Source organism: Anolis sagrei, chromosome 1 (assembly GCF_037176765.1).
Source record: "Anolis sagrei isolate rAnoSag1 chromosome 1, rAnoSag1.mat, whole genome shotgun sequence".
NCBI lineage: Eukaryota > Metazoa > Chordata > Lepidosauria > Squamata > Dactyloidae > Anolis > Anolis sagrei.
In genome coordinates, this window is record NC_090021.1 from 5,630,329 (window position 1) to 5,654,249 (window position 23,921).

General features: G+C 46.4%; 1 protein-coding gene across 1 annotated transcript in view; it reads right to left on the bottom strand.

Moving 5' to 3' along the window:
• Nucleotides 1–463: 463 nt before the first annotated feature.
• TRIM35 (tripartite motif containing 35) overlaps nucleotides 464–23,921 on the bottom strand; it is a 28,933-nt gene continuing 5,475 nt past the window's right edge. The window contains exons 2-7 of the mRNA XM_067462559.1: nucleotides 18,016–18,487; nucleotides 13,087–13,182; nucleotides 8,956–9,186; nucleotides 7,116–7,138; nucleotides 3,118–3,239; nucleotides 464–1,472 (exon numbers count right to left, since the gene is read on the bottom strand). Of these exons, the coding sequence (XP_067318660.1) occupies nucleotides 904–1,472; nucleotides 3,118–3,239; nucleotides 7,116–7,138; nucleotides 8,956–9,186; nucleotides 13,087–13,182; nucleotides 18,016–18,487 (1,513 nt within the window). The 3' untranslated portion in view covers nucleotides 464–903. The remainder of the gene's footprint in view (nucleotides 1,473–3,117; nucleotides 3,240–7,115; nucleotides 7,139–8,955; nucleotides 9,187–13,086; nucleotides 13,183–18,015; nucleotides 18,488–23,921) is intronic.

Genomic DNA, 23,921 nt, shown 5'->3' on the forward strand with positions numbered 1-23,921 from the left:
ACAGAATCTATCTGAAGCAGTTACTTCTATTGGGTCAAAATTTGGGATAAACAAAAGAGCAAGGTTTTGTCTCAAATCCAAAACAAGAGTGCGACCTCTCTCCAGGAATCACAAGGACTAGGCATGCATCTGTACTATAGAATTAAAACGGTTTGATGCCACTTTAGCTTCCATTGTGAAATCCGATGGAACCATGGGAGTTGTAGTTTTGCAAGACTCTGGCCCTCTTTTGCAGGGAAAGCTAAAGACCCTGTAAAACTACAACTCCATGTTTCCAAAGTATTGAACCAGACCATTTAAAGTGGAGTCAAACTGCATTGGTTCTACTGTGTAGATGCACCACATGGCTCTGAAAGCTTATACTACTAACTGTGTTCTCTTATGGTACATCTAAATCGGGCATGGGCAAACTTTGGCCCTCCAGGGGTTTTGGACTTCAACTCCCACAATTCCTAACAGCCGGTAGGCTGTTAGGAATTGTGGGAGTTGAAGTCCAAAACCCCTGGAGGGCCAAAGTTTGCCCACGCCTGAACTACATAAACGGTACAATTAACACAGTTGGACACCACTCGTACTGCCACGGCTCAGTGCCATGGAATCCTGGGAGTTGTAGTTTGGTGTGATATATTCAGCCTTCTCTGCCAATGAGTCTGGTGCCTGACCAAACTACAACTCCCAGGATTCCCATAGCATGGAGCTGTGGCAAGTTGAAGCAGGGTCAAACTGTATAGATGCATCGTCGCTCTACATTCCCCAAACACTGAAATTGGATCGATCCAATGCTTTTGCTGCCTCCTACTCCATCAACGTAGATTAAGTTTGCAAAAGAAAAAGAAATAATGAGTGCAAAATAATAATAATAATAATAATATGACAAAGGATTAATTGAAGAGGGAGGTTTCGTCAGTTGGGATAGTCCGCTTTGATGCGGACCTGAAGCGGGCAGATCTGGAACGGTTCGTTCAGAGGTTTGGAGGCATCAGAGGCGCGGAGGCCAAAATAGGGGAAAACTTCCCCAAATATGTCGTGGAAAGTATAGATGTGGTCCCTGCCTTTGGCATTGTAGAAGGAAAGCTCCCCTTCGTTGCAGTCCAGCTCCACCCTCAGCCGCTTCAAGTCCTTCCAGCACCCCGAGTCGGACAGCACCGACTTGGAGGAGAGGCTCTTGTTGCCGATGCCTTGCATGCGGTACACGTACACGGAGCCCAGGCGAGATTCGCACCCGATGCTCCAGTAATGGCCGCCAGTCTTGCGGGCCACACCCATGTACCAGTACTCGTTGCTGCCCACGTCGACCTCCCACGCGTGGGGCCCTCCAGTGAAACTCCTCGAGCCCAGAACGCAGGGCATGCTGTTGGAGAAGCTCTCGGGGACCTCCACCATCAGCTTGTACGTGCAGGCGCTGATACTGGAGAGGTCGTCGGAAACCTCCAGCCAACCGGTGGAAGTGTTTGGGTCGAAACTGAATGGGACTGTGGGAAAAGGAGATATTTATTTATTTATTTATTTATTTTGAACATTTTTACCCCGCCCTTCTCAACCCTTGGGGGGACTCAGGGCAGCTTACAATTGGCAATAATTCAATGCCGCATCATAAAATACAGAATAACAAATATAACAATTAAACATGAGGAAGAACTTCCTGACTGTGAGAGCCGTTCAGCAGTGGAACTCTCCGCCCCGGAATGTGGTGGAGGCTCCTTCTTTGGAAGCTTTTAAACAGAGTTTGGATGGCCATCTGTCAGGGGTGATTTGAATGCAATATTCCTGCTTCTTGGCAGGGGGTTGGACTGGATGGCCCATGAGGTCTCTTCCAACTCTTCGATTCTATGATTCTATGATAAACATAAACATTAATAAATAAAGATTAAAACAGTATAGAATCATAGAATCAAAGAGTTGGAAGAGACCTCATGGGCCATCCAGTCCAACCCCCTGCTGCCAAGAAGCAGGAATATTGCATTCAAATCACTCCTGACAGATGGCCATCCAGCCTCTGTTTAAAAGCCTCCAAAAAAGGAGCCTCCACCACACTCCGGGGCAGAGAGTTCCACTGCTGAACGGCTCTCACAGTCAGGAAGTTCTTCCTAATGTTCAGATGGAATCTCCTCTCTTGTAGTTTGAAGCCATTGCTCCATTGCGTCCTAGTCTCCAAGGAAGCAGAAAACAAGCTTGCTCCCTCCTCCCTGTGGCTTCCTCTCACATAGTTATACATGGCTATCATATCTCCTCTCAGCCTTCTCTTCTTCAGGCTAAACATGCCCAGTTCCCTAAGCCGCTCCTCATAGGGCTTGTTCTCCAGACCCTTGATCATTTTAGTTGCCCTCCTCTGGACACCTTCCAGCTTGTCAATATCTCTCTTCAATTGTGGTGCCCAGAATTGGACACAATATTCCAGGTGTGGTCTAACCAAAGCAGAATAGAGGGGTAGCATTACTTCCCTAGATCTGCCCAGAGAACAACTTTGCAAAACTACATATCCCAGTCTATGGCAGCAAAGGCGAGTGGCCCCATAAAACTACTACTCCTATGGTTCCCTAGCTCAGATCCATGGCAGTGAAAGTGGTGCTAAACTGCATTCATTCTGCTATGCAGATGCACACTTGGTTAGTCATGCATTGCTGCCCTCTTGTGGCTACAAGAATCCCTTTCCTGGCTAGCCTGAAAAGCAGGCAGTGGGAAAACAACACTTGTCCCATTTGCTTTCATTCCACTGCGGTGGCGCCATGAGTTAAACCCTTTACCGGCTGGACTGCTGACCTGAAGATTGGGTTGACCCTAAGGTTGCCAGTTTGAATCTACGAGACAGGGTGAGCTCCCGTCTGTCAGCTCTAGCTTGTGGGGACATGAGAGAAGCCTCTCAGCAGGATGGTAACACATTCAGGCGTCCCCTGGGAAATGTCTCCATAGACGGCCAATTCTCTCATACCAGAAGCAACTTGCAGTATGTTCTCAAGTCACAGAATTAAAAAAAATCCATGCATGAAGGCAAAAGACATGTGTGATTTGCAAGGAAATATATCCTTGCAAATATTCAATCGGTTTTGGGCACATTTTGTGCCAAAATACATTGCAACCACGTTGCATGCCGTCCACGCTGCACTCCATGAAACCTACCAACTTTGATGATATCCAGCATTTTCTTCCAAACCGTATACTGTAAGGAATCCAAGTATTTTGTCATTTCTATCAGGGTTCCTGATGGGATTGCTTCTGGCTTCTCAATGGTCCATGCAATTCTGGGGAGCAAAGTCCAGAAAAGACAAGGAGGGAACATTTTAAAAACATTTTATTAGATTTTTCACGGCAAATTAACAACAACAACAACAAAAACAACAGCAATAATAATAATAATTCCAATGCAATAGTAACTCCATAGTTTTCCCACTCCACTACATACAAACCCTCATCCCTGGCAACTAAAACAAACAAACAATCACCCAGTTATTATCTATCTATCGATCTATCTATCCATATAAATAAAAATGTGATGTTCGTTTGTGGGATTAAAAACTCAAAAACCACTGGAAGAATTGACACCAAATTTGGACACAAGACACCTAACAACCCAATGTATGTCCTTCACTCAAAAAAATGATTTTGTCATTTGGAAGTGGTAGTTCCTGGGATTTATAGTTAACTTGCAATCAAAGAGCATTCTGAACTCCACCAAGGATGGAATTGAACCAAACTTGACACACAGAACTCCCATGACCAAGAGAAAATAATGGAAGGGTTTGGTGGGCATTGACCTTGAGTTTTGGAGTTATAGTTCACCTACATCCAGAGAGCTATATGGACTCAACAATGATGGATCTGGACCAAACTTGACAGGAATACTCAATATGCCCAAATGTGAGCACTGGTGGAATTTGGGGGAAATAGACTGTGATATTTGGGAGTTGTGGTTGCTGAGATTTATAGTTCACCTATAATTAAAGAGCATTCTGAACACCACCAATGATAGAATTGGGCCAAACTTTCCATACAGAACCCCCATGACCAACAGAAAATACTGTATTTTCTGATGGTCTTTTGTGACCCCTCTGACACCCCCTCACGACCCCCTCAGGGGTCCCAACCCCCAGGTTGAGAAATGCTGTCCTATGGCCTATTACAGTGTTCCCTCGTTACTTCGCGGTTCACTTTTCGCGGTCTCGCTGTTTCACGGTTTTTTTAAAATATGAATTTTGGCTCAGAGTTTCGGCCTGGACTGCTACCAATATGCGGACAATACCCAACTCCTTCTATGCCTGGAGCAACGTCAATTCCAGACAATTTCACCCGATGTCTGGAGGCTCTGTCGAACTGGCTAGGTGCTAGCAGACTGAAGGTGAACCCGGCGAAGATTGAGATTCTCTGGCATGGCCGCCCGGCAGGTCTGACTCCTCCATTACCCACCTTCGATGGTGCCGCCCTATCTCCATCGACCACTGTTAAGAGCTTAGGTGCCGTCCTGGATTCGCAGCTGACAATGGAAGCTCAGGTCGCTGCTGCCAGCAAACAGGCCTTTTTCCATCTACGACAAGCGAGGCAATTGGCACCCTACCTATCTGACGAGGCTCTGGCAACTGTCATCCATGCCACGGTCACGTGTAGGCTGGACTATTGCAACGCCCTGTATGTGGGCCTTCCGATGTCTACGACCCGAAAGCTCCGTATTGTTCAGAATGTGGCAGCCAGGCTACTCACAAGAACGCCCATGAAATGCCATATCACACCAGTGTTGCAGCATTTGTATTGACTTCCAACTGAGTACCGTGGCCTGTATAAGATGCTAGTTCTGACCTTTAAAACTCTTTACGGCCAGGGTCCATCGTACCTTAGGGACCGCCTCTCCTTCTCCCATCATCGGAGGTTGCAACGACCAGCCCAACGTGACTTACTCTATATACCGGGTCCTAAAGAAGTCCTAGAGAATTGTGGCAAGTTCTTGGTGGTATGGGCATACCAAGCCACCTTGTCTCTCTCCTGAGGAATCTGTACAAGGACCAAGGAGCAACAGTCAGAACTGACCACGGAACAGGAGACTGGTTCAAGATTGGGAAAGGCGTACGGCAAGGCTGCATCCTCTCACCCAACCTTTTTAACTTGTATGCAGAACACATCATGCGAGGATGTGCGGGGCTGGATGAATGCAAAGCTGGGGTGAAAATTGCTGGAAGAAACATTAACAACCTCAGATATGCAGATGACACCACTCTGATGGCCGAAAGCGAGGAGGAGCTGAGGAGCCTTCTAATCAAGGTGAAAGAAGAAAGCGCAAAAGCCGGGTTGCAGCTAAACGTCAAAAAAACCAAGATTATGGCAACAAGAATGATTGACAACTGGGAAATAGAAGGAGAAAACATGGAGGTCGTGACAGACTTTGTATTTCTAGGCGCAAAGATGACTGCAGATGCAGACTGTGGCCAGGAAATCAGAAGACGCTTACTTCTTGGGAGGAGAGCAATGTCCAGTCTCGATAAAATAGTAAAGAGTAGAGACATCAGACTGGCAACAAAGATCCATTGCCTAGTCAAAGCCATGGTCTTCCCTGTAGTCACCTACGGATGTGAGAGCTGGACCTTAGGGAAGGCTGAGCGAAGGAAGATCGATGCTTTTGAGCTGTGGTGTTGGAGGAAAGTGCTGAGAGTGCCTTGGACTGCGAGAAGATCCAACCAGTCCATCCTCCAGGAAATAAAGCCCGGCTGCTCACTGGAGGGAAGGATACTAGAGACAAAGTTGAAGTCCTTTGGCTACATCATGAGGAGACAGCAAAGCCTAGAGAAGACAATCATGCTGGGGAAAGTGGAAGGTAAAAGGAAGAGGGGCCGACCAAAGGCAAGATGGATGGATGGCATCCTTGAAGTGACTGGACTGACCTTGAAGGAGCTGGGGGTGGTGACGGCCGACAGGGAGCTCTGGCGTGGACTGGTCCATGAGGTCACGAAGAGTCGGAGACGACTGAACGAATGAACAACAAGAGAAGTGCACTTGGAAAGTATCAGACGCAGGGCTTTTTCTATTCCTGCCCCTGCCTTATGGAATTCCTTGCCGCCCTACATGAGAGCCATGCGTGACTGAGGGCCTTTTACTCTAGCACTTAAGACATGGCTTTTTACTAGAGCATTCAATCTCTGTTAATTTTTAATTTCTGTATGCATGTATTTTATCTTTTACAATTTAGCTGTAAATTGCCTAGAGCATTCTCGGATGGAGGGTGATTAATAAGTAATTAAATATGTAAATATGTAAAATATACAAGTAACGAAGGAACACTGTACTGTATACCTGTTACCTGTGAGAACCCCCCACATGTGGTTAAAATCACCTCCTCCAATGCCATGTTTCCAAGTGCAGCCACTGAAAGGCAAAGAAGCCGTGCACGAGTGGGGAAGGAGGAGGAGAGGGGGAGCCAGGCGTGAGAGGGGGAGCCAGTGGGAAGCGTAGTATGCAAGGGTAGGGAGGGAGGGGGAAGAGGAGAGGAAAGGGAAGGCAAAGGGATTGATTGAGTGAGTGAATGAAAGGGGGAGAGGGGAAGAGAGGAGTGGGCAGAGCCACTCCTAGAAGCGGGCGGTCCTATACCTCGCTTCCACTGAATCATAGAATCATGGAATCAAAGAGTTGGAAGAGACCTCATGGGCCATCCAGTCCAACCCCATTCTGCCAAGAAACAGGGATATTGCATTCAAATCACCCCTGACAGATGGCCATCCAGCCTCTGTTTAAAAGCTTCCAAAGAAGGAGCCTCCACCACACTCCGGGGCAGAGAGTTCCACTGCTGAACGGCTCTCACATGAGGAAGTCCTTCCTCATGTTCAGATGAAATCTCCTTTCTTGTAGTTTGAAGCCATTGTTCATTGTCCTAAAGGCAGTACTGTACACATATGACGTCCCCACTTTGTGGATTTTCACTTATCGCAGGTGGTCCTGGAATGTAACACCCGCGATAAGTGAGGGAACACGGTACTGTATTTCAACCATTCCATTCTATACAATATCTTCTTTTCTTTCCTCCTTCTTTCTCAATATCTTAAGTTTCCTTGACTGTTTTTTCCTGCTATGAGTCTTGAGAAGAGGTAATAAACAAAATGTTGTTAGTAAACAATCGAGAAGAAAAACAAAACACTGACCTGCGTTTCCGGCTTTTGTGTTTCTGCGAAGGAAAAAAGAAAGGCAAGAGAATCCCATGTTAGAATATGTGCATGTTCAAACCAAGGGCAAAAAACAAAGAGCAGAAACCAAGCTACAGCAATATCATCCAGGGTGGATAAACCATCATCCAGTGTGAAACGGCACAGTTGCTACCAGTTACTGTGCTGGTATGGCTGTACCAGGAGCTTCAGCTTCATTTTCTTTCTATTGAGTGTTTGCATATATTCCAAGGTTCCATGCATTTTGCAGTAAGGGGGCTTCCCTTGGTTTGCAATTATAGGGCTAATGACCTGTCTATCATTGTGAAGTTTTGGTTCTGTCCAACTCTGGGGGTTGGTGCTCATTTCCATTTCTAAGCTGAAGAGCCGGCGTTGTCCGTAGACACCTCCAAGGTCATGTGGCTGGCAGGACTGCATGGAGTGCTGTTGCCTTCCCGCCGGAGCGGTAACTATTGATCTACTCACATTTGCATGTTTTCAAACTGTTAGGTTGGCAGAAGCTGGGGCTAGCAGCGGAAGCTCATGCCACTCCCCAGATTTGAACCTGTGACCTTAGCAAGTTCAGCAGCACAGTGGTTTAACCCACTGTGCCCGCCGGGGGCCATACAGCCCAGAAAACTCACAGCAACCCAATCTGAAACCCATCCTCTAATGCAAATGCACCCAGAATCCCCCACTGCCAATTGCACATGGAACTCCCTTTGCAGCAAGCTGAGAGTGAAAGTGGAGGAGAAACCAGGACATTTGACAAGTCACCAGGTATATTGGAATGGCAGAGGATTAACTGGGACGTTCATGGCCAAACTCAGTCTTTTGTGGGGTATGGGGAGATTGAAAGTCTGCATGATGAAATGGAGAACAATCTTCCATTTTTATCTTGAGGAATCCTGCTGGAGCATTGCAACACACCCAAATACCTGGGAGTCACTCTGGACCATGCTCTGACCTACAAGAAGCACTGCCTGAACATCAAGCAAAAAGTGGGTGCTAGAAACAATATCATACGAAAGCTGACTGGCACAACCTGGGGATCACAACCAGACACAGTGAAGACATCTGCCCTTGCGCTGTGCTACTCTGCTGCTGAGTACGCATGCCCAGTGTGGAACACATCTCACCACACTAAAACAGTGGATGTGGCTCTTAATGAGACATGCCGCATTACCACGGGGTGTCTGCGCCCTACACCACTGGAGAAATTACACTGACTAGCCGGTATCGCACCACCTGACATCCGCCAGGAAGTAGCAGCCAATAGTGAAAGGACCAAGGCAGAGACATCTCCAGCTCATCCCTTGTTTGGGTATCAGCCAGCACGTCAGCGACTTAAATCAAGAAATAGTTTTCTGAGATCTACAGAGACACTCGCCGGAACACCTCAGCAAGCGAGAGTCCAAAAGTGGCAGGCCCAAACCCAGAACCTCAATCAATGGCTGGTACCAAATGAGAGACTCCCCCCTGGGCACACAGAGGACTGGGCGACTTGGAAGGCGCTTAACAGACTGCACTCTGGCACCACGAGATGCAGAGCCAACCTTCAGAAATGGGGCCACAAAGTGGAATCCACGGCATGCGAGTGTGGAGAAGAGCAAACCACTGACCACCTGCTGCAATGCAACCTGAGCCCTGCCACATGCACAGTGGAGGACCTTCTTGCGGCAACACCAGAGGCACTCCAAGTGGCCAGATACTGGTCAAAGGACATCTAATCAACTACCAAGCTTGCAAACATTGTGTTTTGCCTGTCTGTTTGTTTTGTTCTGTTAGAAATGTAATACACATGTCTGGTTGCTGATGACACGATAAATAAATAAATAACCTTGAGGAAGGAGACGTCATCATCCTTCATGTCAGCTTGGAGCTGGCCAACTTCTTGCAGCAGGATGTCACTCTCCTCCTTCAGCTTTTTGATTTTGTCTTCAACCAGCTGCTGTTTCCTCTGGGTCTCCTCTTGCAGCACCTCCAGCATCACCTTCTCTTCGTTCCACAGGAAGTCGTGCAGCTCCTGGAACTGCCTTTTAATCTCCTTTTGCAGCCGGACTCCTTCCGCCTGAAAGGAAGGCAGAAGGAGAGGGGCCACTTCGGGATGGGTCAAGCACTACGGCATCAGTCTCCCATAAGGAGGGAAAAGTGGGATACAAAGAAACCTAATACGAGGGGTATTTTTTAAGTAAGGTCCGTTTTGTTGTAGACACTAGTAGTTCGCGTGCATACCGCAACGAGCGTGTGCATCGTGTACCGGCATGCCTCGGGAACAACTGTGCTCAGTTTCCGCTCTGTAGCTCACCTGTACGGTTCTGTTCTGTGCTTTAAAAATGTTTAAGACTATCAACTCACCCTCCGCATGTGAGGTTCGCTCAGTGATACGGTTTTTGTCAGCAAGGAACCTGCCTGCTGCAGAAATTCATCGACAGATTTGTGAAGTGTACGGTGAGACTGATATGAGTGAAAGCAAAGTGCGTAAGTGGGTATGACAATTCAAAGATGGCCGTGACAACGTCCATGATGAGGACTGCTCCTATCGCCCTTCTTTGATTACAGATGATTTGATTTGATCGCACACTCAGATCTTTGGTTTTTGTGGTCCTCTGTTAGGAGTTTCGGGACCCAACGGGAGCACAGTTTCCTAAACCTTAGGTGTTCAGAAACAATGTTGTAAAGCACTGATCTCGACACGTCAGGAAATTCGTTTGAGAGACATGTTATTATGAAGCGCCTGTTCTCACGAATCCTCGCTTCAACTGAAGCCACCAAATTGTCTGTAATCAAAGAAGGGCGACCGGAGCGGTCCTCATCATGGACGTTGTCATGGCCATCTTTGAATTGTCGTACCTACTTACACACTTTGCTTTCACTCATAAGAGTATCACCGTACACTTCACAAATCTGTCGATGAATTTCTGCAGCAGGCAGGTTCCTTGCTGACAAAACCCGTATCACTGATCGAACCTCACATGCGGAGGGTGAGTTGATAGTCTTAAACATTTTTAAAGCACAGAACAGAACCGTACAGGTGAGCTACAGAGCGGAAACTGAGCACAGTTGTTCCCAAGGCATGCCGGTACACGACGCACGCGCTCGTTGTGGTATGTGCGCGAACTACTAGTGTCTACAACAAAACGGACTTTACTTAAAAAATACTCCTTGTAAATAATTATAATTATAATAAAGTTATTCAAAGTCCCAACTCCTCCATGTTTGTTCTTCTCCTGTGAGCATGGAGAGAGGCAAGATGTCTCCAGACAGAGAGATAGCTGGGCGCATCCTTTCCTAAACAGAAATGCCGTTCTTAGAATTAAAGTCTTTTATAACTTTCAAAGCTTGACTCTGAAATTTGCTAAAGTTTATTAATTCTTCTGCTGCACCCAAGAAGCTTCTGATCTGCTAAAACTACTGCCCTGGTTGCTGATTTACTTTTTAAAATGCCTATGTTTTTGCGTGATATGCAATGTTATTTTATGTGATGTGTTCAATCACGTTTAATGTGTTGCCAGGGGAGCATCAACTTTAATGTTTCATACTGTTTTTTATCAGTGGCATTGAATTGTTGCCAAGGACCTTGAGATCATCCGGGGAGACCCTGCTCTCGGTCCCTCCTTCATCACAAGTACGTCTGGTGGGGATGACAGACGGGGCCTTCTCAGTGGTGTCCCCTTGGCTATGGAACGCCCTCCCTAGAGAGATTAGATCTGCTCCCTCCCTCTTAACGTTTCAGAAGCAAGTTAAAACATGGCTGTGCTGGTACGTGTGTACTAGGAGCTCCAACTTTATTTTCTTTCTATTAAGTGTTTGCATGCATTCCAAAGTTTCAGGGACTCTGCAAAAGGGTGGCTTCCTTTGGTTTGCAGTCATAGGGCAAGCCACCTGTCTATCATTATTAAGTTTGGATCTGCCCCTTCTTCCAGGGAGATGGGAAGGGAAGAGGGGATCATTTTTAATTAGTCTTAGTGAAGAAAGCCAAGTTAGAGGACGTGGACAAGCTTCACTTGCAGAAAAGCTTCATTTCTCAAGACATTCTGGGGGGAAATTCCCAAAGCTCTGGCTGGGAGTGTGCAGCCTCTCAGCCTTTGAGCATCCGAGGGAAACAGCCCTAAAATCTTAAAGAAATTCCAGAGGGAAAACAGCTTTACAGACCCAAAGAACTCCAGCTGGAGAATCTACAAGCTTTGTCTGGTAGGTTTACTCGGTACCAAGACGCAGTTTGGAATCGGTAGTAGATCCCACACCAACAAAACTTAGATAACAGACAGCCTGGGAGAGGTTAAAAAAGGGTTTTCCTCTCAAAGTATAAGAACCATTAATGAAGACAGTTGCCTGTCTCTTGTGGACAAGATTAAGGAAGCCACCAGTTGATTTAAAGCCTTGAAGCATTTGTTTGGCTCATTGAAGATTTGAGAAATATCTGTTTAATTTGTTCAATAATAAAGGACTTTGTTTAACCTTTCAAGCCATCTAAAGACCATTTCTTCAGGAAAATCCTTGAGAGCCTCTTTCGTGGCGCCCTGGATTCCCGCTGGGCACAAGATGCACGTCCTATTTCAAAGACAATTATTACAGGCCCAGTGCGTGACAGAACATGGCTATTTGAGCAAGTGTTTACAAATACAAATAGGTAAGTCATATAGGAAACCTGACGACTTGACGATGGAACTGGACAATGCTTGATAATAAGGAGACGCTAATGAGGTTGTTTTTATTGCCTTGTTGTGTTTTATGCTGTTTTAATGTTTTAATTGTATTATGCTGGTTGCTTCTGTAGCGACCAGCACTGCTGGCGACCACCACCTGACATCCGCCGGGAAGTAGCAGCCAATAGTGAAAGGACCAAGGCAGAGACATCTCCAGCTCATCCGCTGTTTGGGTATCAGCCAGCACGTCAACGACTTAAATCTAGAAATAGTTTTCTGAGATCTACAGAGACATCTCAGCAAGCGAGAGTCCAAAAGTGGTAGGCCCAAACCCAGAACCTCAATCAATGGCTGATACCAAATGAGAGACTCCCCCCTGGGCACACAGAGGACTGGGAGACTTGGAAGGCGCTGAACAGACTGAGCTCTGGCACCATGAGATGCAGAGCCAACCTTCAGAAATGGGGCCACAAAGTGGAATCCATGGCATGCGAGTGTGGAGAGGAGCAAACCACTGACCACCTGCTGCAATGCACCCTGACCCCTGCTACATGCACCATGGAGGACCTTCTTGCAGCAACACCAGAAGCACTCCAAGTGGCCAGATACTGGTCAAAGGACATTTAATCAACTACCAAACTCACAAATTTTGTATTTTGCCTGTTTTTTTGCTTTGTTCTGTTAGAAATGTAATATAATCGACTGGCTGCACTGACATGATAAAAAAAATTGTATTATGATATTACGTATACTGTTTTGTTGGAAACCGCCTTGAGTTGCTGATAGGCTGAGAAAGGCGGTATACAAATACAGTAAATAAATAAATAAACAACACTGTGAACCGCCTTGAGTCCCCTTTGGGGTTGAGAAGGGCCGTATACAAATACCGCAAATAAAACAATACATAAATAAGTAATTTTCCCTTTTTTGAAATTACCCAACAGGCTCCACTTTAACTGTCATGGGATCTTGGGAGTTTTAGTTGTACAAGGTGGAGCTCTCTGCCTCCAAGTCCAGTGCAACCCCCCCCCCTCCCTTTGGAAGCTTTTAAACAAAGGCTGGGGAGCCATCTGTCAAGTGTGCTTTGATTGTGCTTTTCCTGCATGGGGTTGGAATGGATGGTCCCTGGGTCCCTTCCAACTCTGTTATTCTGTGATTCTTTGACTTTCTCTGCCAAAGAGAGTGTGTGCCTTGGTAAACCACAACTCCCAGGATTCCATAGCATTGAGCCATGGCATTTAAAGTGGTGTCAAATTGCAATAGATCTACAGTGTAGATACACCTATTGACCGGGTTTCTCTTCCTGCATGGAATTTGCTTACCTTATTGTGGTTTCCAATGAGTGTATAGTCAAACTGCATTCTTGCAAAATCTTTGATTTTGTCATGCATGGCGTTCTCCATATCCTTACATTTGTCCTGCAATTCAAAGGACAAAAGAGCGATGTGTTACGCATTTTACAATGCAGCTTTTTCACCCCTAATCCAGAATCCAGAAATACCCTAAACTGGCTGAGAGAGTGACATATCTGCTTTGGGATGGCTCACTGAACACAAAAAAAGTTGGTTTCATGCACAAAGTTATTTTTAAAAACATTGCACAAAAGGACCTTCAAGCAATGCGTAAAAGGCCAGAGGGAAACATCAATGGATTTCAGATTCAGACTTCGATCCTATCTCCAAAATCACTTCTTCTTCTTCTTCGTTGTCGTCTTCTTCTTCTACTATTTATTTTATTTTATTTATTATTTAAACTTATATGCCGCCACTCCCCTGGGGCTCGGAGCGGCTCACAAGAATGGCTAAAATCTAACAAAATTTAAAAGCGATTTTAAAACAATTTAAAAACAGCAATATCAAAGATCAAAGGCCTGTCGAAACAGGTATGTCTTAATTGCCCTGCGGAAAGCTGGTAAGTCTCACAAGGCACGGACTTCAGGTGGCAGAGTATTCCAGAGTGATGGTGCCACTGCTGTGAAGGCTCTGCGTCTGGTTGCTGTTAGACACAAGGTCTTGACACTGGGGACTTCCAATAGATCTTGGTCCTCAGAGCGGAGGGATCTCTGGGGTTGGTAGGGGGTGAGGCGGTCCCTCAGATACATCGGCCCCAGACCATGCAAGGCCTTAAAGGTGAGTACCATCACTTTGAAAGTGATCCGGTGCTCAATTGGTAACCAATGCAGCTGTAGTCAGATTGGTGTTATGTGGCATCTCATCGGAATTCCCGCAAGAAGCCGAGCAGCTGCGTTTTGTACCAACTTGAGCTTCCGGATCACCGACAGAGGAAGGCCAATGTAGAGGGCGTTACAGTAGTCCAGTCTTGAGATGACTGTGGCCTGGATCACCGTAGCCAGGTCGTCCTTGGACAGAGAGGGGCCCAGCCGTCTAGCCTGCCGCAGGTGAAAGAAGGCGGTTCTGCTAACGGCGGAGACCTGGGTCTCCATTGTCAGCAGAGGGTCCAAAAGGACTCCCAGACTCTTTACCAATGATGACAGGCGTGGTGCCTCGCCATCCAGGGTGGGCAGCTGGATATCCCCACTGCCCGGTCGACCCAGCCATAGGATCTCCGTCTTTGCTGGATTCACCCTCAACCTGCTGGCACGCAGACATCCAGTAACGGCCTCAAGGCACTGATGGAAACAATCGGATACAGAGTCCGGTCGGTCTTCCATCTTCAACACCAGCTGAGTGTCATCAGTGTACTGGTAAGATTCAAGCCCAAAACCTCGAACCAGCTGACCAAGTGGTCGCATATAGATGTTAAACAACAGAGGGGAGAGAATGGCCCCCTGAGGAACCCCACAAGATAGAGGGGACCTCTCAGAGACCAGGCCTCCCCTCTCCACTCGCTGTCCACGCTTGTGAAGAAAGGAGGACAGCCAGTTTAAAGCTGCCCCCCTGATTCCAACAGCAGCAAGGCGGTGGGTCAAAAGATTGTGGTCGACTGTGTCAAATGCTGCTGTGAGATCCAATAACACAAGCAGCGCTGACCCACCCTGGTCAAGCTGGCATCGAAGGTGATCCGTGATGGAGACCAGCACAGTCTCTGTCCCATGCCCTGCACGGAAGCTGGACTGGAAGGGATCTAGTCCGGCTGTGTCGTCTAAGAATTGCTGCAACTGCTCCGCTGCTGCCCTCTCAATCACCTTGCCCAGGAATGAGAGATTCGAAACTGGGCGGTAACTGGAAGGATTATTAGGGTTGAATGAAAAGTAATGCCTCCACCTTCGTCACTCCGCAACAGATGGCAGTACTGGTATGCAGAGGTACTGGCTTGTTCAGTAAACTCTCCTCTACAGTTCCATTTTGACGGGAAGCCTTAACATTGAACGGTTGTGTTGTTAAAGTGCAAACTATGGAACCCTGCACAAATGGTCAGTCAATGCGACTTAAGCAACATGCAGCCATTGAATTCTTGACAGCAGAAGGTGTTACTCCAAAGGAGATTCATCAGAGAATGCAAGCTGTTGATGGTGATTGTGTGGATGTGAGTACTCTGCATCATTGGGCGAGCAAGTTTAAAGCTGTTGAGGTGGGAACATCTGACTTGCATGACAAACAAAGAGTTGGACATCCTGTGACAGCAACCACCGAGTTTCACAAGCAAAAGGTTGTCAGATTGATTCAGGACAATTGTTGCAACATTCAGATTTGATTTTTTGTAAAATTTGTTTGGAAGGGATTTGCTGTTGCCTGAGGCTGAGAGAGAGTGCCTCACCTAATGGGTTTCCATGGCTGAGTAAAGATTCGAATCCAGTGAATCCTAATCTAATGCGTAAACAACTGTACTACTCAATAATAATAATGACTGGCAAAAAAGAAAATCAAATCAGAGCTTAGCAGGTCAGATGTCCACTTCCGGTTTCAGGGCAAAGGGAATTTCCACATCTGGATCGATTTGCTGGTCATTCTCAGATCTTGAATCACTCACATCCTGCTATTTCCCATAAACCAAAAGTCAGGAATGAATATGATCGCTTTTATTTTAAGTGACTCACATTATGGCAAGACACAGCTAGAGAGTGGCTGCATGTTGTTGAGTAATTTTGAAAAAGTAAAAAAAAAATGTAAAGTAGCAACAATGTATTGTCGAAGGCTTTTATGGCCGGAATCACTAGGTTGTTGTAGGTTTTTTTCGGGCTTTATGGTCATGTTCTAGAGGCATTCTCTCCTGAAGTTTCGCCTGCATCTACGGCAAGTATCCTCAGAGGTAGGGAGGTCTGTTGGAATTAGGAAAATTGGGGAAGGGCTTTCCCTGCCAGTGAACTCATCTGGCTATCTATTTCCTTGATGAGGACTACAAACTTGTGCAGGATGTGGCTGCACTTGTGCCCCATGCACTTCAATACACCATTGCCTTTTGCTTCAAGAACAGTTTCAAGCTGCTTGGCCTCTTGTGCAAAATCCCACCTCCAATACCAGGTAAATCAGCAAACTAGCAAACTGGAGGTTAACCCAAACCCTTATAAGAGTTTCATACAATATACATGTATTATAAATGTATATATATAATATATTATATATAAGTTTCATGTAATCTTTACTGTATAAACAGAGTTTGCAGCAACCACAAAAACAAAGTTTCTGGGGGATAGCAACTACTGTCAAAGTAAGTGTGGCATAATAAAACAGAGTGGTAAAAGTATGATAGCTGGAATCCAGTGCTGGTTGCACAACACGGCTCTCGCAAGTCAGCGCACTAAGTGAGAGACACAGCTGTGGCAGGATACCAGTGAAGTAATGTCATGCAGGTGGGACAGGATAACACTGAAATAATGTAACAGTAACTGGATTTGATTCATTTTTCACCACTGCTCGTATTTCCCCCCCTCCTTTTTATCCTTACTCCCAATGCAACTATGTTTTTGAATGTGTTTGCATAGGACAGGGGTTCCCAAACTAGGGCCCACGGGCCACTTCTGGCCCGCCAAGGGCACTTATCCGGCCTGCGGAGGAGGAGCACCCCCCCCCACAGTGCCCCTCCCTTGGCAGGCTCACGCTATCCATCAGGCCCGATGGGCAGCATGAGCTAGCCAAGGGCAGCTGCTCCGCATGGCCTACTCGCGCGTAAAGCACCTCACGAGGTGCTTTCCTTGCAAGTAGGCCGCGCGGGGCTGCTCCTCCCTTGGCAGGCTCATGCTATCCGTCAGGTCCGATGGACAGTGTGAGCCAGCCAAGGGCAGCTGCTCCGCGTAGCCTACGTGCACGTAAAGCACCTCGCAAGGTGCTTTACTCGCAAGTAGGCCGCGCGGGGCTGCTCCTCCCTTGGCAGGCTCACGCTGCCCATCGGGCCCGATGGGCAGCGTGAGCCAGCCAAGGGAGGCTGCCCCGGCGCTCCATGCAGTCATGCTGGCCACATGACCTTGGAGGTGTGTACAGACAACGCCGGCTCTTCGACTTAAAAATGCAGGTGAGCACCACACCCCAGAGTCAGACACGACTGGACTTCATGTCAGAGGAAAACCTTTAACTAGGAAAATTGTGGAAGATCCAGGGTGAGAGAAAGAACTCTTGTCTATTGGAGGTAGGTATGAATGTTTCAATTGGCCACCTTGATTACCATTTCATAGCCTGACAGTTTTTTGGAAGAATCCTTTGTTGAGAGGTGATTAGCTGGCCCTGATTGTTTCTTGTCTGGTGTTCCCCTGTGTTTGAGTGCTGTTTTTTATTTACAGTTATAATTTTAGAGTTTTTTAAATACTGGTAGCCAAATTTTATTCAGACTAGAAATTGGAAGATTTCCCATTCTCTGCTCCTTGAATTACTGCCTAAGGAGGGCTAGAAAGGATCCCCTCTAAGGGCCCTTCCACACAGCAAAATAAGATATGTGCAATGTGCATAGGAATTTTTAAATTGATTTTTTTTAAAAAAAAAAAAACTATAGTCCGACCCTCCAACGGTCTGAGGGACAGTGAAAATTTTGAGGACCCCTGGCATAGGATCTCCGGATAGCCGAAATCACAATGCTTGCCTATTTCCCCTCCCCATTTCTACCAAACTAGCTTGTCAACTCTTTTGTAGCTGCATCTCTCACTTAGTCTGGTCTCTCGCGCATGTAGTGCTGTGTCTTGCACACGTGTCCCTTTCTCTAATTCAGAGCCGCATTATGCAACCAGCACCGAGTCCCAGCTATCATACTTTCACCCATAGAGTAACAATTTCAAATCAGGAACGGAAAATGTTTCACATTGTGTAATAACAAGAATCATATAGTCAAATGGGCCCACTTGGAGGGACAGTGGGCCTGCTCACCTTGCAGGTCTTGACCACCTCGGCCACAGGCCTGATGGTGTGGTCAGCGTGCTCTTTGGCGCCTTGGCACACGAAGCAGACTGGAATCTTGTCGTCCAGGCAGAAGAGCTTGGCCTCCTCCTGGTGCAAAGGGCAGAGGTTGGCGGAAGAGGCCTCCTCGGCCTTCCTCTTCTGCTGCTGCCTCTTCTCCTGCTTGAGGAACATCTCCACAATGTTGACCAAAGTGTGGTTGGTGCGCAGGTCCTCGGGGACGCAGGCTGCCTTGCACACAGGGCAGAAGTGGGCCCGGCTCTGGCCTTCCCAGGAGCGGGTCACACAGCCCTTGCAGAAGTTGTGCCCACAGCAAAGGGTGGCCGCGTCCTTGAAGGGTTCGTAGCAGATGGGGCAGAGCAGCTCCTCCTTCATGGTAGCCGTGGGCGAGGATGTGCCACTGCCACCGGTGGGCATGGAGCCTTGCTCGGCCATTGCTTTGCTGGAAGAGACAGAGAAAAGAAAGGAGAAAGAAAGATGAAGGATTTGCAAACACAGCCTTTCTTCAAGGAAAATCTTCAGTTGCAAGAAACTTCCATCAGCAACTTGTGACTCACAGCTGTTGGCATGCCTTAATAAATCATGGGGCCAAGTCCCGCCTTCACTGTATTTTGGCTTCTGCTTCAGCCAGCTGCAGGAAATGGGCTTTGATTGGCAGCCTGTTTGGCCATTTGCACCAAAAAGGGGCTTTGATTGACAGCTTGCTTGCCCAGCTGCAGAAAATGGGCTTTGACTCACGGTACACTCTGTTTAGCTATTTGCTTCGACTGAGTCCGCTTGGCCATTTGCACAAAAAGGGGGCTTCAAATAGCATTCCACTTGGCCATTTGTACTAAAAATAGGCTTTGATTGACAGCTTGCTTGGCCAGCTGCAAGGAATGAGTTTTGATTGGCAGCTCCCATAGCCAAAGGGGGAAAAGGGAAACCTGAAAAAAATTGAAACCTCTCCAAAGGCGGAAAGGGATTTCCTGAAAAACTCGTGCCATGGCCACAGGGAGGAACCATGCAACAGGAGGCAAGGGGTGTGTTTGTGTGTGTGGATTAACAGATTGAACGCAAGCCTGAAAAGCTTGCTTTGGGAGTCAGATTCCCCCTAAAAGGCCTCTTCTCATCAAGATTAAGACAACTGCAATTCCAGAGGTGCAAAACTGGAATTCTTTCTAAGGGAGGAAAGCCTGACATTGGAAGGCAGGTTATGGATTTAGGCTAAACCTAAATATATGTCTTCCTGTAAACCTACACAATCCATTATATATTTTTAGTTTGGCAAGCTGAGAAGAGAGGTGGGTCACACATTATTGGTGTTGTTGTTATTATTATTATATTTGGAATTGCAAGCACACTCATGCCTGAGAAAGAGGATTGATAGTGCAAACCACCAGCTCAAAAAGCCCCCAAACCAGTGGTTGTCAACCTTCCTACTACCACAACCCCTTAACACAGATCCTCATGTTGTGGTGGCCCCCAACCATAAAATTATATTCATTGCTACTTCATAACTATAGTTTTGCTACTGTTATGAATCGTAATGTAAATATTTGATATGTAGGATGTACTTTCATTCACTGGACCTAATTTGGCACAAATACCCGATATGCCCAAATTTGAATACTAGTGGGGTTAGGGGAGGGGATTGGTAATTGTCAGTATGTAATTCATGTATGATGTGTGTTTAAATGTAATTTTATGTGATAGGATTGTGATTGTAATAGAATTGTATTGCCAGGATGTAGTTTGACACAGAAGGGTTAAACAGCAAAGTAACAAGCTGTGAGAATGTGACCCTGAGTTCTTGCTCTGTGAAAGATTAGGGAGTGCCAGGGATAAACTTCCTTCCAGCTGCAGTTTGTATTAGTTCCTATCTCTTTCGGTTTGTGTTCTTCACGTATGTCCGCTGATGGTGTATGTTGTCTATTTTGAGCTGCTTAAGTAAAACTGAAAACCCACTTTTACCGGAGACTCCAGACTTCATTATTCTGAGCTTCTGCGATACTGCGAAGCTTGTTTTCTGCTTCCTTGGAGACTAGGATGCGGAACAATGGCTTCAAACTACAAGAGAGGAGATTCCATCTGAACATGAGGAAAAACTTCCTGACTGTGAGAGCCATTCAGCAGTGGAACTCTCTGCCCTGGAGTGTGGTGGAGGCTCCTTCTTTCGAAGCTTTTAAACAGAGGCTGGATGGCCATCTGTCAGGGGTGATTTAAATGCAATATTCCTGCTTCTTGGCAGAATGGGGTTGGACTGGATGGCCCATGAGGTCTCTTCCAACTCTTTGATTCTATGATTCTACTCTGCTACCGCTAACAGTTTTGTCATTTGGGAGTTGTAGTTGCTGCAATTTATAGTTCACCTACAATCAAAGAGCGTTCTAATCTCCACCAAGGATGGAATTGAACCAAACTTGGCACACAGAACTCCCATGACCAATAGAAAATACCAGAAGGGTTTGGTGGGTTTTGACCTTGAGTTTTGGAGTTATAGTTCACCAACATTCAGAGAGCACTGTGGACTCAAACAAAGATGGATCTGGGCCAAACATGGCACAGATATTCAATATGTCCAAATGTGAACACTGGTGGAGTTTAGGGGAAATAGAGCTTGACATTTGGGAGTTGTAGTTGCTGGGATTTATAGTTCACCTACAATCAAAGAGTATTCTGAACTCCACCAACGATGGAATTGAACCAAACTTGGCACACAGAACTCCCATGACCACCAGAAAATACTGGAAGGGTTTGGTGGGCATTGACTCACCAAACCTATATCCATATAGTTCACCTATATCCAGAGAGCACTGTGGACTTAAATGATGATGGATCTGGGCCAAACTTGGCAAGAATACTCAATATGCCCAAATGTGAACACTGGTGGAGTTTGGGGAAAATAGAGCTTGACATTTGGGAGTTGTAGTTGCTGGGATTTATAGTTCACCTACAATCAAAGTGTATTCTGAACTCCACCAAGGATGGAATTGAACCAAACTTGGCACACAAAACTCCCATCACCAACAGCAAATACTGGAAGGGCTTGGTGAGTTTTGGAGTTATAGTTCACCTATATCCAGAGAGCACTGTGAACTCAATATTGGATCTGGACCAAACTTGGCACGAATATTCAATATGCCCAAATGTGAACACTGGTGGAGCTTGGGGAAAATAGACCTTGGCATTTGGGAGTTGTAGTTGCTGGGATTTATAGTTCGCCTACAATCAAATAACATTCTGAACCTCACCAAAGATAGAATTGAGCCAGACTTCCCACACAGAACCCCTATGCTTTTGAAGGGACTTGCTGACGTGAGCCTCCCCCCAGCCTCGTATACTCTTCCTTGCCCACACATATACACCATGCTGCCATGCACCGAGAACGCCTCCTCTCCCCTCCCCACTTGACTGAGAGGACAGCCAATCACAGCAGGACTTTTGGTGGGCGGATTTGACTTCCATTTCCAAAAAGGAAGAGAAGGACAGGCAGAGAGATGTTCAGCCTTCTCTGCCAAAGGGATTCCTAAGACCATCAGAAATGCATTGTCGAAGGCTTTCGTGGCCGGAATCACAGGGTTGTTGTAGGTTTTTTCAGGCTATATGGCCATATTCCAGAGGCATTCTCTCCTGACGTTTCGCCTGCATCTATGGCAAGCATCCTCAGACCTCACTACCTCTGAGGATGCTTGCCATAGATGCAGGCGAAACGTCAGGAGAGAATGCCTCTAGACCATGGCCATATAGCCCGAAAAAACCTACAACAACCATCAGACATATGTATCGGCGACCCCTTTGTAACCCCTGCACAACCCCCAGGTTGAGTAACGCTGATCTACAGTTTCTAATTTGTTTGCTAATTTCTATTTGTAACTTTTGCGTGCTACAAATAGTTAACAATGTTTCTTTGAACTGTTGGAAGCCATCCAACTGGGAGCAAGTGAAAGGAAATAGAAGCATCACATGGAACAACAACAACAAGGAACAAACCATTAGGATTACGTAAGAGTAAAGACTTGCGTGGAATAATAGAGTGAGTGTTGGACAAGGGTGCATCTGCTCTAGCTAGGATTACTATGCCATGGCATCCTGGGATTTGTAGTTTGACAAGGGCTTTCGACTTCCCTGCTAAAGAGTGCTGCTGCGTCACCAAATTATAACTCCCAAGATGCCATAGCAGTTCAAAGTGATGTTGAACTGCATTAATTCTACAGTTTAAATCAAAGATTATGCCAAAGGCTGATTAAACTACAAATTCCATGATTATCTCGCATTGCTCCATGGGAAGTAAAGGGATGCCAAGCTGCATTTAATTCACAGTGTTATTGAACATGGGATTTGTAGTTTTACTAAGGCCTTGGAATCTTCTCTGCTAACCTTCTCTTCACCAAACTACAACTCCCAGCATCCCAAAGCATTGAGCCATGGCATTCAAACTGTATTCACTTCACAGTGCAGTTGAACCTGGGAGTTGTAGTTTTAGTAAAGTCTTGAAACAGTGGTTCTCAACCTGGGGTCCCCAGATGTTTTTGGCCTTCAACTCCCAGAAATCCTAACAGCTGGTAAGCTGGCTGGGATTTCTGGGAGTTGTAGGCCAAAAACATCTGGGGACCCCAGGTTGAGAACCACTGTGAAATCTTCTCTGCTAACCTTCTCTTTACCAAACTACAACTCCCAGCATCCTCCAAAGACACTGACCCATGGCAGTCAAGCTGCATTCAATTTACAATGTAGTTGGAACCTGGAAGTTGTAGTTTTACCAGACCTTGGAACCTTCTCTGCTAACTTTCTCTTCGCCAAACGAAGAGAACGCCATGATTGAGCCATGATATTCAAGCTGCATTCAATTCATAGTGTAGTTGAATCTGAGAGTTGTAGTTCTACCAAGGTCTTGGAACCCTCCCTGCTAACCTTCCCTTCACCGAAGTACAACTCCCAGCATCCCAAAGCATTGAGCCATGGCAGCCAAACTGCATCAATTCACAGTGCAGTTGAACCTAGGATTTGTAGTTTTACCAAGGCCTTGGAACCTTCCCTTCTATCCTTCTCTTCACCAAACTAGAACTCCCTGAATCCTATAACACTGAGCCATGGGATTCAAACTGCATTTAGTTCACAGTGCAGCTGAACCTGGGATTTGTAGTTTTACCAAGTCACTGAAACCTTCTCTGCTAACCTTCTCTTCAACAAACTACAACTCCCAGCATTACATAGCACTGAGCCACGGCAGCCAAATTGTTTTGGGCTTCAACTCCAGATGTTTTGGACTTCAACTGTTAGGAATTGTGGGAGTTGAAGTCCAAAACACCTGGAAGGCCGAAGGTTGCCGATGCCTGGTTTACATAAATTCTACAGGACGCTGTACACCTGTGTTCGAATCCTACCTGAATCCAAACTGGTGACCTTCGTCAAGTGACACTCTCTCAGCCTCAGGAAGAGCATGTTGCTGAGAAATGTTGCCCAAAAGGAAATAACCCACACCAAATTCGATAGGTTACCATAAAGGCTGAGAGGAGATATGATAGCCATGTATAAATATGTGAGAGGGAGTCACAGGGAGGAGGGAGCAAGCTTGTTTTCTGCTTCCCTGGAGACTAGGGCGCAATGGAACAATGGCTTCAAACTACAAGAGAGGAGATTCCATCTGAACATGAGGAAGAACTTCCTGACTGTGAGAGCCGTTCAGCAGTGGAACTCTGCCCCGGAGTGTGGTGGAGGCTCCTTCTTTGGAAGCTTTGGAAACAGAGGCTGGATGGCCATCTGTCGGGGGTGATTTGAATACAATATTCCTGCTTCTTGGCAGAATGGGATTGGACTGGATGGCCCATGAGGTCTCTTCCAACTCTTTGCTTCTATGATTCCATCTAAACATGAGGAAGGACTTCCTGTTCAGC